At 47.0% G+C, this 17,420-nt stretch overlaps 1 protein-coding gene across 1 annotated transcript; it reads right to left on the bottom strand.

The window, feature by feature from the left end:
- Nucleotides 1-15,160: 15,160 nt before the first annotated feature.
- On the bottom strand, nucleotides 15,161-16,227 carry LOC119314215 (EPIDERMAL PATTERNING FACTOR-like protein 1). Its single transcript, XM_037588975.1, has 2 exons — nucleotides 15,772-16,227; nucleotides 15,161-15,638 (listed from the first exon to the last, which is right to left on the bottom strand). The coding sequence occupies exons 1-2, from the start codon at nucleotides 15,886-15,888 to the stop codon at nucleotides 15,390-15,392; spliced, it is 366 nt and encodes a 121-aa protein (XP_037444872.1). The 5' UTR covers nucleotides 15,889-16,227; the 3' UTR covers nucleotides 15,161-15,389.
- Between the last annotated feature and the right edge of the window lie 1,193 nt (nucleotides 16,228-17,420).

The following is a 17,420-nucleotide window of genomic DNA, read 5'->3' as shown; positions in this document are numbered from 1 at the left end:
GGAATGCTACCTAGCATAATCTTGATCATGTAATCTAATCATGGCATGAATATTAAGATACGAGTGATTCAAAGCAATAGTCTATCATTTGACATAAAAACAATAATACTTCAAGCCCACTAATAACACAATCATGTCTTTTCAAAATAACAAGGACAAAAAAAGTTATCCCTACAAAATCATATAGTCTGGCTATGCTCCATCTTCACCACACAAAATATTCACATCATGCACAACCCCAATGACAAGCCAAGCAATTGTTTCATACTTTTGATGTTCTCAGACCTTTTCAACTTTCACGCAATACATGAGCGTGAGCCATGGACATAGCACTATAGGTGGAATAGAATGGTGGTTGTGGAGAATACAAAAAGGAGAAGATAGTCTCACATCAACTAGGAGTATCAACGGGCTATGGAGATGCCCATCAATAGATATCAATGTGAGTGAGTAGGGATTTCCATGCAACGGATGCACTAGAGCTATAAGTATATGAAAGCTCAAACTGAAACTAAGTGGGTGTGCATCCAACCTGCTTGCTCATGAAGACCTAGGGCATTTGAGGAAGCCCATCGTTGGAATATACAAGCCAAGTTCTATAATGAAAATTCCCACTAGTATATGAAAGTGATAGCTCAAGAGGCTCTCTATATGAAGAACATGGTGCTACTTTGAAGCACAAGTGTGGTAAAAGGATAGTAACATTGCCCCTTCTCTTTTTTTTCTCTTTTTTTTTGTTTTTTTTTGTTTTTTCGGGCCTTCTCTTTTTTTGCCTTTCTTTTTTTATTTTTTCGTCCGGAGTCTCATCCCGACTTATGGGGGAATCATAGTCTCCATCATCCTTTCCTCACTTGGGCAATGCTCTAATAATGATGATCATCACACTTTTATTTACTTACAACTCAATGTCTAGAACAAAGTATGACTCTATATGGATGCCTCCGGCGGTGTACCGGGATGTGCAATGATCTAGCGTCGCAATGACATCAAAAAACGGACAAGCCATGAAAACATCATGCTAGCTATCTTACGATCATGCAAAGCAATATGACAATGAATGCTCAAGCCATGTATATGATGATGATGAAAGTTGCATGGCAATATATCTCGGAATGGCTATGGAAATGCCATGATAGGTAGGTATGGTGGCTGTTTTGAGGAAGGTTTATGGTGGGTTTATGGTACCGGCGAAAGTTGCGCGGTACTAGAGAGGCTAGCAATGGTGGAAGGGTGAGAGTGCATATAATCCATGAACTCAACATTAGTCATAAAGAGTTCACATACTTATTGCAAAAATCTATTAGTCATCGAAACAAAGTACTACACGCATGCTCCTAGGGGGATAGATTGGTAGTAAAAGACCATCACTCGTCCCCGACCGCCACTCATAAGGAAGACAATCAATAAATAAATCATGCTCCGACTTTGTTACATAACGGTTCACCACACGTGCATGCTACGGGAATCACAAACCTCAACACAAGTATTTCTACAATTCACAACCACCCACTAGCATGACTCTAATATCACCATATTTATATCGCAAGACCATCATATTCAGTGATCTACAAGTTTTATGTAGGATTTTATGACTAACCATGTGAATGATCAATTCCTGTCATCTCTCTAAATAGATATAAGTGAAGCAAGAGAGTTTAATTCTTTCTACAAAAGATATGCCCGTGCTCTAACAAATCTAAGTGAAGCAAAAGAGCATTCTACAAATAGCGGTTGTCTATGTAAAGAGAAACATGCAATCCAAACTTCAAATGATATAAGTGAAGCACATGAAGCAATTCTATAAAGCCATACTCAAAAGATATAAGTGAAGTGCATAGAGCATTCTATAAATCAACCAAGGGCTATCTCATACCAGCATGGTGCACAAAATAAAAATGAAAATTGAATGCAAAAGACGCTCCAAGATTGCACATATCGCATGAACGAAACGAATCCGAAAACATACCGATACTTGTTGAAGAAAGAGGGGATGCCTTCCGGGGCATCCCCAAGCTTAGACGCTTGAGTCTCCTTGAATATTTACTTGGGGTGCCTCGGGCATCCCCAAGCTTGAGCTCTTGCTTCTCTTCCTTCTTCTCACATCAAGACCTTCTCGATCATCGAACACTTCACCCACACAAAACTTCAACAGAAAACTCGGTAAGATCCGTTAGTATAATAAAGCAAATCACTACTCTAAGTACTGTTGCAAACCAATTCATATTATTTTTTTGCATTGTGTCTACTGTAATATAACTTTTTCATGGCTTAATCCACTAATATAAATTGATAGTTTCATCAAAACAAGCAAACTATGCATCAAAAACAGAATATGTCTAAAACAGAACAGTCTGTAATAATCTGAACATTCACCATACTTCTGATACTTAAAAAATTCTACCAAAATTAGAAAAAATAAAAAATTTGTATAGGAAGACAGTGCAAAAAGAATCAGAACCATTTGACGTTCAACCGAAAAATTTAAAATCACGCACTTAAGCCAAAGTTTCTGTCCTGCACCATACAAACCATCAAGCAAATGTAAACATCCTAAAGGCAAACCTCGGCACATTATTTTTATAATACAAGGAATTGTACAAGGGGATAATTATTTTTATTGAAAAGTTTTTGTAATCAAGATTCACAAAGTTTTCGTGAGCATGAACAAAGTTCAAGGCTAGCTCCCACTTCAACAATGCTTGTCTTTCTCACTTTCGCTTTCCTTTTTGAAAAAGTTTTGGGTTCCCCTCTTTATTTTTGTTGTTTTTGAACTATATGAAAGCACTCAACAGAAATAAATGACTCCCTAAAACTTCCGGATTGTCTCCCTGGCAGCGCTTTCTTTAAAGCCATTAAGCTAGGCATGTAGTGCTCAAGTCATGGATCCACCCGGATCCCAAGGTATATCAAAGCCAATTTTAATTAACAATGATTTGTAATTTAGTGGTGAGCACAAGGTAACATATATCATGTAATGACGAAGTCTAACTCTCTTCCTATGCATCGGCATGTCGTAAAAGAACAATTCATGCACACACGGTAAAGGCCAATGCATAGCATAAGCAGTTTCTTGCAATTTTATCATATTGGAAACATAGAGAGGTGGAGATATAGTTCCTCTCTCATAATAATTGCAAGTAGGAGAAGCAAGCACATGCATATTATATTCATTAAAATCATCATGTGTAACGGTAAAAGGCAACCCATCAATATAATCCTTAATAAGGGCAAACTTCTTTGATATAGTGTAGTTGGGAGAATTCAAAAGGATAATAGGACTATCATGCGTGGGTGCAATAGCAACAATTTCATGTTTAACATAAGGAACTATAGCAAGTTCATCTCCATAAGCATAATTCATATTGGCATCTTGGCCACAAGCATAGAAAGCATCATCAAAAAGGGATATTTCAAGAGAATCAATGGGATCATAACAATCATCATAACAATCATCCTTCGGTAAGCACGAAGGGAAATTAAAAAACGTATGAGTTGAAGAGTTACTCTCATTAGAAGGTGGGCACGGTAGCTAATCCGCTCTTCCTCCTTTTGTTCTTCACTCTCCTCATCATCTTTTTCATCCAATGAGCTCACAGTTTCATTAATTTCTTCTTCCATAGACTCCTGCAAAATATTAGTCTCTTCTTGGACAACGGAGTAGTACTCAATATATGGTTCAACATAGGCATTAGAAGCATAATTATCATAGAAATATTTAAGTATGGCAAAATTTTCAGATTTGTAAAGAGTAGCATCATGCTTTTCAATCAAAGAAGCAATTTCGTAAGCACCCTTAAAAGCAACAAATTCTTCAATTTGTTGAACATCATAGTAATTATAAACACCCTTAGCATACGAAGATACGTTTCCATTATCACTAAAATCACATTGATAGGGAAGGTGTTTCTTAGGTTTTCAGAACAACAAGTAAAATCATATATTTCACATAAATCCCAAGCATAGCATTGCAAACGATGAATTTGATCCAGTAACTTTTTCAGATATTCGGTGTCGCACAAAATAAGCATGCTCATCTAAAGATTTTCCCTCAACTAAGCTAGTTGGGGTTTCAGCACGAGCACATAGGGATCGAAGATGATCCAAGTAATAAGCTTCAGCAGTGTGATAGATTTTGAGTGGTTCTTCAACCATTGGTTTAGTAGGTACAACTAATTTTTTTGGTATTTTGCGTTTCCTACCCATAACTAAAGATAGAAAACAACTAAGAATAGCAAATAAAAATTACTTAGTGATAAAGCAAACAAGCACACACGAGAATATTCACCCCACGCTATTGCTCCCCGGCAACGGCACCAGAAAAAGGTCTTGATAACCCACAAGTATAGGGGATCGCAACAGTTTTCGATAAATAAGAGTGTCGAACCCAACAAGGAGCTAAAGGTAGAACAAATAATCCCTCAAGTTCTATCGACCACCGATACAATTCTACGCACGCTTGACGTTCGCTTTACCTAGAACAAGTATGAAACTAGAAGTACTTTGTAGGTGTTGTTGGATAAGTTTGCAAGATAATAAAGATTACGTAAATATTTTTAGATAAAGAAACAATAAAGTAAATATAGCGAGTATGGAAAAGTGGTGGTAGGAGTTGCGAAATTGCCCCTAAGCAATTGACTACTTTACTAGACCGATAGCAAGTATTATATGGGAGAGGCCACTGCTAGCATGTCATCCCTGACTTGGAATTCTATGCACTTATGATTGGAACTATTAGCAAGCATCCGCAACTACTAACGTTCATTAAGGTAAAACCCAACCATAGCATTAAGATATATTGGTCCCCCTTCAATCCCGTATGCATCAATTTCTATGCTAGGTTGAAGCTTCTGTCACTCTTGCCCTCCAATACATAGTCCTATCAACATACAACTAACCCTATGGTGTGATCCACGCGCGCAATCATATGATGGGCACCAAAGGACAGCAACATATCCACAAGCAAATTAAATCTATCATAGCAATTCATCAACCACCGATAGGACAACGAAAATCTACTCAGACATCATAGGATGGCAACACATCATTGGATAATAATATGAAGCATAAAGCACCATGTTCAAGTAGAGGATACAGCGGGTTGCGGGAGAGTGGACCGCTGTAGATAGAGAGGGGAAGGTGATGGAGATGTTGGTGAAGATGGTGGAGGTGTTGGTGTAGATCACGGTGATGATGATGGCCCCCGGCGGCGTTCCGGCGCCACCGGAAGCGAGGGGGGGAGAGCCCCCCTCCTTCTTCTTCTTCCTTGACCTCCTCCCTAGATGGGAGGAGGGTTTCCCCTCTGGTCCATGGCCTCCATGGAACGGGAGGGGCGAGAGCCCCTCCGAGATTGGATCTATCTCTCTGTCTCTCTGTGTTTCTGCGTTCTCAGATTCTTCCCTTTCACCGTTTCTTATATTCCCGGAGATCCGTAACTCCGATTGGGCTGAAATTTTGACACGATCTCTATCCAGAAATTAGCTTTCTTGCGGTGAAAGAAGGGCACCAACTGCCTTACGGGGTGGCCACGAGGGTCAGGGGCGCGCCCCCCTACCTCGTGGGCCCCTCGAGCATCGTCTCGCGTGGATTTTTCTTCCCAAAAATCATATATATTCCAAAAAAATCTTCGTCAGTTTTTATTCCATTTGGACTCCGTTTGATATGGATATTCTGCGAAACAAAAAACATGCAACAAACACTGGATCAATATGTTAGTCCCAAAAATAGTATAAAAAGTTGCCAAAAGTATATGAAAGTTGTTGAATATTGGCATGGAACAATCAAAAATTATAGATACGACGGAGACGTATCACTTGCTCCCTCTTGGGAAGGCCCCTTCGTGGTCACCAGAGTGCTCCACAATGGAGCGTACCACCTCTATGACATCGAGCACAAGAAAGACGAGCCGCGCGCCTGGAATGCGGAGCTGCTCCGCCCCTTTTATACTTAAGCACTCAGTCTGTTGAGATGTAATAAGAAGCACCTTTATATTTTGTTTATGAAAGACAATAATTTTTTGCAGTCTCCCAAAATGATTGTCGATTGCTTAAGTTTGTTTTTGAGATCCCGCAGTAGGTGGCTTAGCTGTGAATCCGTTTCGCCTAAGTTTCAAGAAAATCCTACCGAGTGATGAGCAAGCCTCTCACTCGGGGGCTTAGATGCAGTCCAGTACTCGCCTAAGTTTCAAAAATCATACCGAGTGATGAGAAAGACTCTCACTCGAAGGCTTAGCTGCAGTCCAGTACTCGCCTTAGTTTCAAAAATCCTACCGAGTGATGAGCAAGCCTCTCACTCGGAGGCTTAGCTGCAGTCCAGTACTCGCCTAATTTTCAAAAATCCTACCGAGTGATGAGCAAACCTCACACTCGGGGGCTTAGCTGCAGTCTAGTACTCACCTAAGTTTCAAAAATCCTTCCGAGTGATGAGCAAACCTCACACTCGAGGGCTTAGCTGCAGTCTAGTAGTCGCCTAAGTTGAAAAACCCTACCGAGTGATGAGCAAACCTCACACTCGGGGGCTTAGTTGCAGTCCAGTACTCGCCTAAGTTTCAAAAATCCTACCGAGTGATGAGCAAACCTCACACTCGGGGGCTTAGCTGCAGTCCAGTACTCGCCTAAGTTTCAAAAATCCTACCGAGTGATGAGCAAACCTCACACTCGGGGGCTTAGCTGCAGTCCAATACTCGCCTAAGTTTCAAAAATCCTACCGAGTGATGAACAAACCTCACACTCGGAGGCTTAGCTGCAGTCTAGTACTCGCCTAAGTTGAAAAATCCTCTCCATGGAGCTGCGCCACAAGTACAATGTCCGCTCCATCCCTATCCGCAAGGATGACGAGGTGCGGGTTGACTGTAATCCTCTCCATGGAGCTGCGCCACAAGTACAATGTCCGCTCCATCCCTATCCGCAAGGATGGCGACGTGCAGGTCGACTGCAATCCTCTCCACGGAGCTGCGCCACAAGTACAATGTCTACTCCATCCCTATCTGCAAGGATGGTGAGGTGCAGGTCGACTGCAATCCTCTCCATGGAGCTGTGTCACAAGTACAATGTACGCTCCATCCCTATCCGCAAGGATGGCGAGGTGCAGGTCGACTACAATCCTCTTCACGGAGTTGTGCCACAAGTACAATGTCCGCTCCATCCCTATCTGCAAGGATGACGAAGTGCAGGTCAACTGCAATCCTCTCCACGGAGCTGCGCCACAAGTACAATGTGCGCTCCATCCTTATCCGCAAGGACGATGAGGTGCAGGTCGACTGCGAACCTCTCCTCAGAGCTGCGCCACAAGTACAATGTGCGCTCCATCCCTATCCGCAAGGACGATGAGGTGCAGGTCGATTGGGATATCTCCTTCAAAGTTGCATTTCAAAGAATATTCCGAGTGAAGAACAAGTTCCGCTCGAGGGCAAACACAAGCATATGCAGAAGATAAACCAAGATCGGATAAAATCTCAAGAGTTTCAGGACAAAGATAAAAGTACTCGGGCGTCAGGCCCGAAGGAGTTTAATGGTTAAAAAAACCACTTGGCATTCCGAGGCAAATTTAAAGCAAGCTTAAGTACCAAGTTCGTTCACTCGGCGGGAGGAGGACTTGCAGGCTCGACGAACTCGTCCAAATCAATCCCGTCTGCGATCCGAGTGGCGGCAGCAATGAAAGTCTCCATGAAGGACTGGAAGTCGTGCCTTTTTGTGTTGGCAACCTTGATCGCCGCCAGCTTCTCTTCTCGAGCTTCTTTGCAGTGGACTCTGACCAGTGACAGAGCCACGTCAGCACCGCATCGGGCACAGGACTTCTTCCATTCCTGCACTCGACCAGGGACCTCATTGAGTCGAGCCATCAGAGACTCAAGATCATTCTGAAGCGTTGCCCTTGACCAGAGTGATCCATCAATACACAACACCGCCACCTTTAGACAAGCAAGATAGCTGGTAACACTGGAAACACGAGACTCCAGTCGAAGCACATTCATAGCAGCCTCATCGCCGACTGGAGAAAGGATAGGATCCAAACCCGTCTCGATCCGCCCAGTCTCCTCTTCAAAGTTTTGGCAAAATTATGAAAATTCAAAGATTTAATAAGTCGACTGGTCAGGATTAACTTGCAAATAGCAAAGCAGTCAGATTAAAAGGGATACCTTCGAGCATAAGAAAGAGCTTCTTAGCGAGGGTTTCCAGATAAGCTTCTAAGTCATTTCTCTTGCGAGCCATGTCTTCCAGCTTCTCGTTCAGGGCCACCTTATCCTTCTTCAGACGAGTCGCCTCTCAGTTGGATTCAGTGAGAGACGACTTCAGCTTGCTTACTTCCCCTTCCAATGCTCTGACTGAAGCTAGCTTCTTATCAGCAAGGGCAATCTTCTCTTGAGCCTCCTTTTGCGCAGCTGCAAGGTCCAGGTCCTTCTTTTCCAGAGCCAGCCTCATTTTCTCTGCAAACTAAATAGTCAGATCAAACAGAAGAACTAAGGGATAATTTGAAGGATGGTCGGGATAAGCAGTCGACAGGCAAGTTACCTTCCATACCAGCAACTTCATCTTGAGCCTTCTTTAAGTTCTGCTGAGCCAACTCCAGATCAAGGTTGAGTTGCCTCTGCTTTTCCTCAAATTCGGCGAACTTGGAGATAAGCGTACAAGATTTCTATAGTGAGTAAAAGACATATCAATCGACAAGATCAAAGTTTATTTACTTCCGAGTGAATAAAACTTCAAAACTACTCAGACCCCAACCGACTGCCAGCAGTCGACTGCGGTCTCGGGGACTACACCCAGTGGGTGCACTTAGCGTTCCCCCACTGGTTTGGATCCCACTCGACATGGTCCACCCAGGCCGAGTAAAAAAAAGGTGCTCAGACCCCAGCCGACTGCCAGCAGTCGACTGCGGTCTCGGGGACTACACCCAGTGGGTGCACTTAGCGTGCCCCCGCTGGTTCAGAGCCCACTCGACGTGGTCCGCCCAGACCGAGTGGAAGAAAGAAAAGAGATAAAAAGTGCTCAGACCCCAGCCGACTGCCAACAGTCGACTGCGGTCTCGGGGACTACACCCAGTGGTGCACTTAGCGTGCCCCCACTGGTTCAGATCCCATTCGACCAGGCCGAGTGGAGGAGTGCAAATAATAAAGACGACAAAACACCCAGTGGGTGTACAGATTCGAAGCAGACAATAAGAGATTGTGTGAAGGAAAATATTCAGGTAGCATATCCTAATAAGACAAGTTCAGTCGGAAGTCAACTTACCTAGACATTGGCTCGAAGAGCCGCGCTGGCGTCGTAAGCAGCCTGGCTATTGTCGTGCACCGCCTTCATCCGCTCCATCATTATGCCAACCTGACGGATAACCTCCACAGCGGCGTCCGACTGGCTTTCCGGAACATGATAGGTGGTGAAGAAGGGGACAGACGGTCTAGACGCAACAGCTTGGAGCCCCGAGGCATGAGGTTGGATGGCTGAAGAAAACACTGGTACAGTCGACGGTGCGGGGCGCTCACTCGACTCTAGGATAGCAAAGGTTACAGAGGCTCTACTTGCATCTTCAGGCTGTTGGACTATTGGTTCTGTCGCCAGTTCCGACTGAGATATCTTGCCAGCTACTGCTTTCTTGCTCCTCCTGGGCCTCGGCATCACGTCTTCATCGTCATCCGAAAGCTCGATAACATTGGGTGGGGCTGCAAAGAAATTAGTCGACCCCAAATGAATCACTAGAATTTAATCGACCAAGTAATCAAGAACAAGATCACGAGAGTTGTACCTGGGTTGGAGGTAACCGCATCTTCCATCCCCTCGTCTTCGTACTAGCGGGTGGAAGTTCCAGAGGTGGCAGCACTGCAAATGTCAACATTTAGTTGGTCACGTTCGGTTACACCAAGTCAACCAAAGGATCAGGTCAGATTGTTACCTAGAGATAGTAGGAATGGCCACTCTGATTTTGGGCAAAGCCTTCGGCGGTTTGGAAGATGCGGCCTTCGGTAGTTTTCGGTGCTGGAGGCGAAGCAGTCTTGGGCTGCTTCGGTGTCTTCTCAGTCGGCATTGGAGAAGACGTCCGAGGGCGCTTCGAAGACTGCCCAGTCGGTGCGGCCACCAGATCAGGGGTGCTTGCCGGGTCGTGAGTGTGCTTGGACCTCCTTTCTCTACGAGGAGGCGAGTCGACTTCTTCTTCATCACTCAGGTCGTCGCTCTCTTCGCCCTCCTCTTCGTCCGAGTGCCACTCGCCACTCTCACCTCCGCTCGCCTCCTCCTCCGAGTTCTGCTCCTGCTCTCCGTTGGGCATTGAATACATCTCAGTAAGAGCCTGAAAGATAACAAGCAAAGCAAAACAAACATCCAGCCGTCAATAGGCGGTTACATGGTTCATCAGAAAAGTTCTCAGCAGTCCAGAGTCAGACCTAGTCTGGCTGGCGCGAACTGTCAAATGGAACGACCCTCCTGGACCCCCTGGGGTTATCTTTGTTGCATGTGATGCCTCTCAGCCACTTCTCCACCGTGCCCTCGTCGATCTCCTCTGGGTGGATCCGAGTGGATCCTCAATGCCCGAGTACATCCACATTGGATGATCGCGAGCTTGGAGCGGTTGGATGCGTCGTTTGAGGAATACCTCCAGCAGATCCATACCAGTCACGCCGTCCCGGATGAGCTGGACCACCCGCTCGACCAACGCCTTCACCTGAGCTTTCTCCTCCGAGATCACTTTCAATGCGGAAGGCCTCTCGACCCGAGCCATAGAAAAGGCGGAGAGCCCGGTCAACTAACCTGGAGTCGGCTGGTCTTTACAATAAAACCAGGTCGACTGCCAACCCCGGACCAACTCGGGAAAGATCATGGTTGGGAAAGTACTTTTGTTCCTCATCTGAATCCCAAGACCCCCGCACATCTGAATCACGTGCGTTTTCTCGTCACTAGGATTGGCCTTCTTGACCGACTGAGAACGACAAGTGAAAATGTGCTTGAAAAGACCCCAGTGTGGCCTACAACCTAAGAAGTTCTCACACATGGATATGTAGGCGGCAAGATATACGATGGAATTGGGATTGAAGTGGTGAAGTTGTGCTCCAAAGAAGTTCAAAAACCCCCGGAAAAAAGGATGGGGAGGTAGAGAAAATCCATGGTCGACATGAGTTGCGAGGAGTACGCACTCACCATCTCGAGGACGCGGTTCAGTCTCTCCTTCCGGGAGCCGCGCCGACTCGTGGGGGATCAGCCCTCCCTCGACCAGATCGTCGATGTCGTCCTGGCTGATGGTCGACCGAATCCAGTCGCCTTGGATCCAGCCGCGCGGCAGGCCAGACCTTGAGGAGGATCCGCCCCGGCTGGACCTCTTCCCCTTCACCTTCGTTGTCGCCTTCTTCGCGCACTCCAATGCCACTGTCTTCTCCTTCCCCATGGCAGTGGTTTGAGTTCGAACGGAGCGACGATGCCGAGAGCGGAAGCAGATGTGGTGGAGAAAACAGAGGAGGAAGGGGAAGAATGGGAACGCACTGTGCAAAAACCCCCGTCCGACGCCTTATATGAGGTCATTTCCGAGTGGTTGACTCGTGGGCCTAGGCGATCCGATCAAATCCTGCAACAGTCGTGCATGCGATACGTGGCAAAAAAGGTGGCACGGAGATCGAGGCGGCCTGCCTAATCTGTCCCGATTACTGCGGCCTCCTCCGCCCGGCACGCTTCCCAAAATTCGAATCCCATGAAATCCACAGACATCAGAACAACCCGTCAGACGGATGATTTTTCCCATAACAACACTCGGAGCCTAGCAATGAAAGTTCACTTGACAAAACCAAGAATGGATCAAGACGACTGAACAAGCAGTTGAAGACATCATGAATGTTCATTCGACCTCTGGACAAGACATTTCTGAAGCGCAAAAGCTGAATCAGAGAGGTTATCAACTCCTTCTCCACTCGAACCCTGAACCATTTGGGGGTTAATGATGAAGCTATGTACCTAGGGTAGGGTCATAGGCCTGACCTAGACACCCTCCCCTAGGACATCACCCTAAAACCAGAAGCATTCGAAGAGGAGTCATCATCCACTCGACCATGAGGACTTCCACTCGGAAGATTTGAAGTCACTCGACCGCGGAGACTGTCACTCGACCACCAGAAGGTCTAAAGTCGCTCCGAACTACAACGGTCGGACATCACCTCATAGCTTTAATGGTCATTATGTCTCTTTATTTACTAGCGTTACCAGTAACATCTCCCTTTAATGTACCTTAAACCCTTTGTAACGTGGGACGGCTGGGGTCCTGGCGCACTCTATATAAGCCACCCCCCTCCACAGACACAAGGATTCACATTTTTTGTAAACACACACACACACACACACACACACACACACACACACACACACACACACACACACACACGTATAATCCAGTCGACCGCCTCAGGGCACCGAGACGTAGGGTTGTTACTTCCTCCGCGAACGGCCTGAACTCGTAAACTCGTGTGTACAACTACTCCATAGCTAGGATCTTGCCTCCTCATACCTACCCCCCATTCTACTGTCAGTCTTAGATCCATGACAGGGAGGCGTAGCCGCCCCTCCTCTTCTCCACTAAGGCCCATCTTGGCCCATTAAACTCCCCGGGGGGTTCCGGTAACCCCCCGGTACTCCGGTATATGTCCGAAACTCCCCGAAACCATTCCGGTGTCCGAACATAGTCTTCCAATATATCGATCTTTATGTCTCGACCATTTTAAGACTCCTCGTCATGTATGTGATCACATTTGGGACTCCGAACTACCTTTGGTACATCAAAACACAAAAACTCATAATACAATCATCACCGAAACTTTAAGCATGCGGACCCTACGGGTTCGAGAACTATGTAGACATGACCGAGACATGTCTCCGGTCAATAAACAATAGCGGAACCTGGATGCTCATATTGGTTCCTACATATTCTACGAAGATCTTTATCGGTCAAACCGCATAACAACATACGTTGTTCCCTTTGTCATCGGTATGTTACTTGCCCGAGATTTGATCGTCGGTATCTCAATACCTAGTTAAATCTCGTTACCGGCAAGTCTCTTTACTCGTTCCGTAATACATCATCCCGCAACTAACTCATTAGTTACAATGCTTGCTAGGCTTATAGTGATGTGCATTACCGAGTGGACCCAGAGATACCTCTCCGACAATCGGAGTGACAAATCCTAATCTCAAAATATGCCAACCCAACAAGTACCTTCGGAGACACCTGTGGAGCACTTTTATAATCACCCAGTTACGTTGTGACGTTTGGTAGTACACAAAGTGTTCCTCCGGTAGGAGTTGCATAATCTCATAGTCATAGGAACATATATAAGTCATGAAGAAAGCAATAGCAACATACTAAACGATCAAGTGCTAAGCTAACGGAATGGGTCAAGTCAATCACATCATTCTCCTAATAATGTGATTCTGTTAATCAAATGACAACTCATGTCTATGGTTCGGAAACTTAACAATCTTTGATTCACGAGCTAGTCAAGTAGAGGCATACTAGTGACACTATGTTTGTCTATGTATTCACACATGTATTATGTTTTCGGTTAATACAATTCTAGCATGAATAATAAATATTTATCATGAAATAAGGAAATAAATAATAACTTTATTATTGCCTCTAGGACATATTTCCTTCATCCATGACCACCGCAGGCACCGGTGCAGGGAGGCCCATCACCGCACCAACCACGAACGGGCCCACCGGAGCACGGCGGCATGAGCGGAACGCCACACTCACTTTATCGCTTGCATGGGGTCGTCCGATTCCGCCTCCTCCATCGCCCACAGCAACATCCTGAGCGCCCCCACCGGCCTGCTTGTCGGTGTGAGGCGCCAGTCTTCCGCCTCGGTGAGCTTCCTGTCGAGAACCTGGAGATGATCTCCATCAGCTTTGATTCGTCCCCGTCTACAATCACCCGAGCCCCCGCCTCGAGCCTCAGCTTCTAGGGCTTCATGGTTATCCTCTGGCGGATCGCTCGCTTGTGGGAGAGGAGGGGAGTAGATTTCGTCGAGAGGGGAGGGAATGGCCGCACCACACAGCGCTGCAGCTTTAATCCTCCTCCATTCCCGACGCTCCCTCTCCTCCTCTGCCTCGATCTGCGCGTCACGCCACGCCTCCGCCTCGGAACCCAGCGCCCTGTCGACCAGCACAACGTGACAAGGGAAACGCACCTGCGTCCCTTCCCCGATCGAAAACTTTCCGTGTACCCGCATCGAGTCGACCGCGGACCCCGCGGTCGTTGATGAGGGCCAGCACCGGGGAATCACCCCGCCGGAGCAGAACGCCTCGCTTGAAAAATGTTCAGCGCCGACGTGGTGAGGTCGGCGACAAGGTGAACCGCCCACCGGCGGTTGAGCGGCGTCGCCACATGCGTCGCCATCCGGGGAAAGGCGGTGGGTTCTCGGCGCGCGTTTCTGCCCATTCTAGCTTTGATGCCTCTTTCGGGTCTTGACACACCCCTATTTGCAGACGAAAACTACCCCTGCCTCACTTCATCAATTTGAAAAAACTATTACTGTCAGCAACACCTGCATCGTCGCTAGTCGCTACTGGCGTGTCCGTACGCGCGCCGTGTGCCCACACTGCGCATCTGCCCAACCCCGGACGCCGCTACAGAGCGGGAGGGAGGGAGGGAGGGAGGCCCGACAAGCGACAAGAGCCACGTCCGAGCGGGTACTTCCAAGCGCGGCGAACCCCACACCCATACGATACGAGCCGAGCCCCAGGGCGAGGGAGACACCACCATAAATTAACACATGGCGATCCACCAGAGCCGTGCCGTGGATAATGATGATCAGGCTAAAAAACCGCGCTAGCCTCCATTCGCCTCGGACCCACGTCTCATGACCGAGAGTTTTCACGTAGGAGTACACACACAAGCACAATTACTTCGGTGACGGGGCCGGGGGCCACCGCTCAGCCGCTCCTGGAAAACGTGTCGGAGACCCCGGTCAGTGGCGCTAATTGCTGGGGCAAGCGCAGCAGCTTGGACCGGATCCACTCGGGATTTCAGATTCACGTCAGAGGAGAGTCACGTGCAGCCATGCAGGCTTGCCTGGCTTTTAACCCGCCATCACCACAGCACCAGTACTGTTATTACTGTTACATCTACGCTACAATACATAATTTACCGCTCGCTCATCGATCCCAATCACTCTTACATGCGTACGCCGTAAAATGTTGGAACCAGCGTAGCAAGATGAACACAAGACAATGCAAGCCTGCGGTGCAGGACCAGGACGGTACACGAGATGCCAAGGAATTTATGGGACCAAATGAACTAACCAAAACTAGACCGGGACCGTAGCTCTCGAGTCTCGACCGGCCGCCCGCCCGGCCGGAGCCTCTAGGGTACATGCCGCCGTCGAGGAGTGTTGTGGTAATCAGCGGCTTATCTAGGCGACGATCTAGGGGTTGTAGAGGCGGCCGGCGCAGCGGCACTTCCACCCCAGCGGCTTGTAGTTGGAGTACTGCACGGTTGCCGCGGCCTCGTCGGCGGCGGCGGAGGAGGAGCCGCGGGACGCCGTGGACGGGCCGCCAGACCCCGCCGGGAGCGTCGTGGTCACCTGCACAGGCTTGCAGGGGTTGCACGTGTTGCACCGGTTGTGGCAGCTCGGCGGCGTCGACCCCAGCCGCGACTTGTCCTCCGCCAGGTTCTACCCATGAACATCAGCGTCAGTGCCATTTAGTTAGTTCGAGTTCGAGCCACATAAATTAATGGAGCTACAAGTGCGAGGGAGAGGGAGAGTGTGTGATGCTCTATCATCTATGCTCTGAGGATACACGTACCTGAAAAGCGGAGAGCATCGGCGGCGTGGTGCGGCTGAATGTCGTCACAGCTCCGAGGAGGAAGCTGAGGAGCATGGCCGCCAGGAACGCCCGAAGAGGAGATGAGCTCATGGCCATCCGACCATCTCGGTCGTTACAGCCGCAGAGTATGTGCCGGTGACGGTGAGAGTGAGGCTAAAGAGAAGAGAAGCTTCTAGCCTGGGGTGAGGCAGAGGCAGAGGTGGAAGAGGAAGCTAGCTTGCAGCTTGCCTTGTGTGTAGGTTCTTCGATCAGACTGGCCAGAGCTAGGGATACAGCTAGGAGAAACCTAGCTACTCTGTTGGAGCTCAAGGTGGCCGGCTAGTGCAGATGGGCGGGCAGTGATGGTGCCGCTGGATCGGACATCAGAGGGTAAAAGAAGGTGGTCAGTGGCCTATGAGGAGCGAAGTTGCAAATGGGATGAGAGCTAGGAAAGAGACGAGACGGGCGTATATGTATGGGAGGGAGGCTGAGATGCCGCTGCAGAATGGAGCCATGGAGGTCGCAAGAGACAGAGATGGTGACCACCCCTCGCTGCCACATGTGACATTGTACACGTACGTACCACTCCACTCGGTGCTAACCCACGGCTCCTAGTGTCACCCTCCCTAGATTGAAGGAATTTCACAGTATTTACTTTAGAAAGCCATTTAAATCATAGGATTGCTGCCACCAAATTTACATGCTGCCTATTCCATACGAATATGAACATGAGCTCAAATCTCATTTTATTTTTCTTGGAGAAGTCCAATACACTCTATCTCTCTCTACTCTCTCCCCTCAACACTCTAAAATTTCTGTGTTTTTTTCTCGTGGGCCATCCAAAGGCACGCATTGCAGAATTCCTGTGTTATGTAATCCTATTGGATTTTTTTGCGGGTGAATCCTATTGGATTTTGTGGTAGGCGACATCGAAATCCTATGATTTTCCTTCCTATATTTTTTGAATACTATAATCAAACATTCAAAAAAAGAATACTATAATCCAAAGTGGTCCTACAAAGTGTTAGAGCATACATGGTTCATAGTCGAATTTCAACGTGGCAAAGAAATTGGTCCCCAAATTTTTCAAGGCTCCTTTGATTCAAATGGATTTCATAGAATTTTGGAGTATTTGGATCCTTACGAACTTTTCTATGGTTGTCGTTAGATTCGCATGGTTAGAATCTTCCAAAATTTTGGAGTACTATATTTTGAAGGAAAATTTTCATGCGCTCAAACCTCTTGGCAAAATTCATTTGTTTATCCTGTGCCGTCAAACATTCTTTCATCCAAATTTTCCTAGTCTTGTAATCTTGGAGGATACAGGAGGACACCATACTCTATTTCGAGTTTCTTTTACGGTCTTGTTAAATCTCGGTTGACCGAGACTTCGTTATGTCTTGGTCGACGCTATACTTGTGAGATCTTATATTGAGTTTCGTGCAAAAAAAAAATTAGTTTTTTCCTTACATGTTATATCACTTGATCGATATTTGGTTTGTGTCAGTCGACTGAGACACACACTCCTTTTTTCTTCTATTTGTTTGTTTTGAGAGTCCTGCAAATCAAAGGGGCCATATAAACTTGTGTACTCAAATACAGTAGCCATATCCATTATCGCATGCGCACTTAAAGCGTGAGTGTGACAG

This window comes from Triticum dicoccoides, chromosome 6A (assembly GCF_002162155.2).
Source record: "Triticum dicoccoides isolate Atlit2015 ecotype Zavitan chromosome 6A, WEW_v2.0, whole genome shotgun sequence".
Classification (NCBI taxonomy): domain Eukaryota; kingdom Viridiplantae; phylum Streptophyta; class Magnoliopsida; order Poales; family Poaceae; genus Triticum; species Triticum dicoccoides.
Note: the sequence above shows the minus strand (reverse complement) of the source record. Positions and strands in the feature narration are given on the sequence as shown.

Bases quoted from the DNA above. Each gene is read 5' to 3' on its own strand.
- LOC119314215 (XM_037588975.1), bottom strand. From the start codon at position 15,888: ATGGCCATGAGCTCATCTCCTCTTCGGGCGTTCCTGGCGGCCATGCTC. The intron at 15,639-15,771 runs GTACGTGTATCC...GTTCATGGGTAG, and splicing joins CGATGCTCTCCGCTTTTCAG to AACCTGGCGGAGGACAAGTC.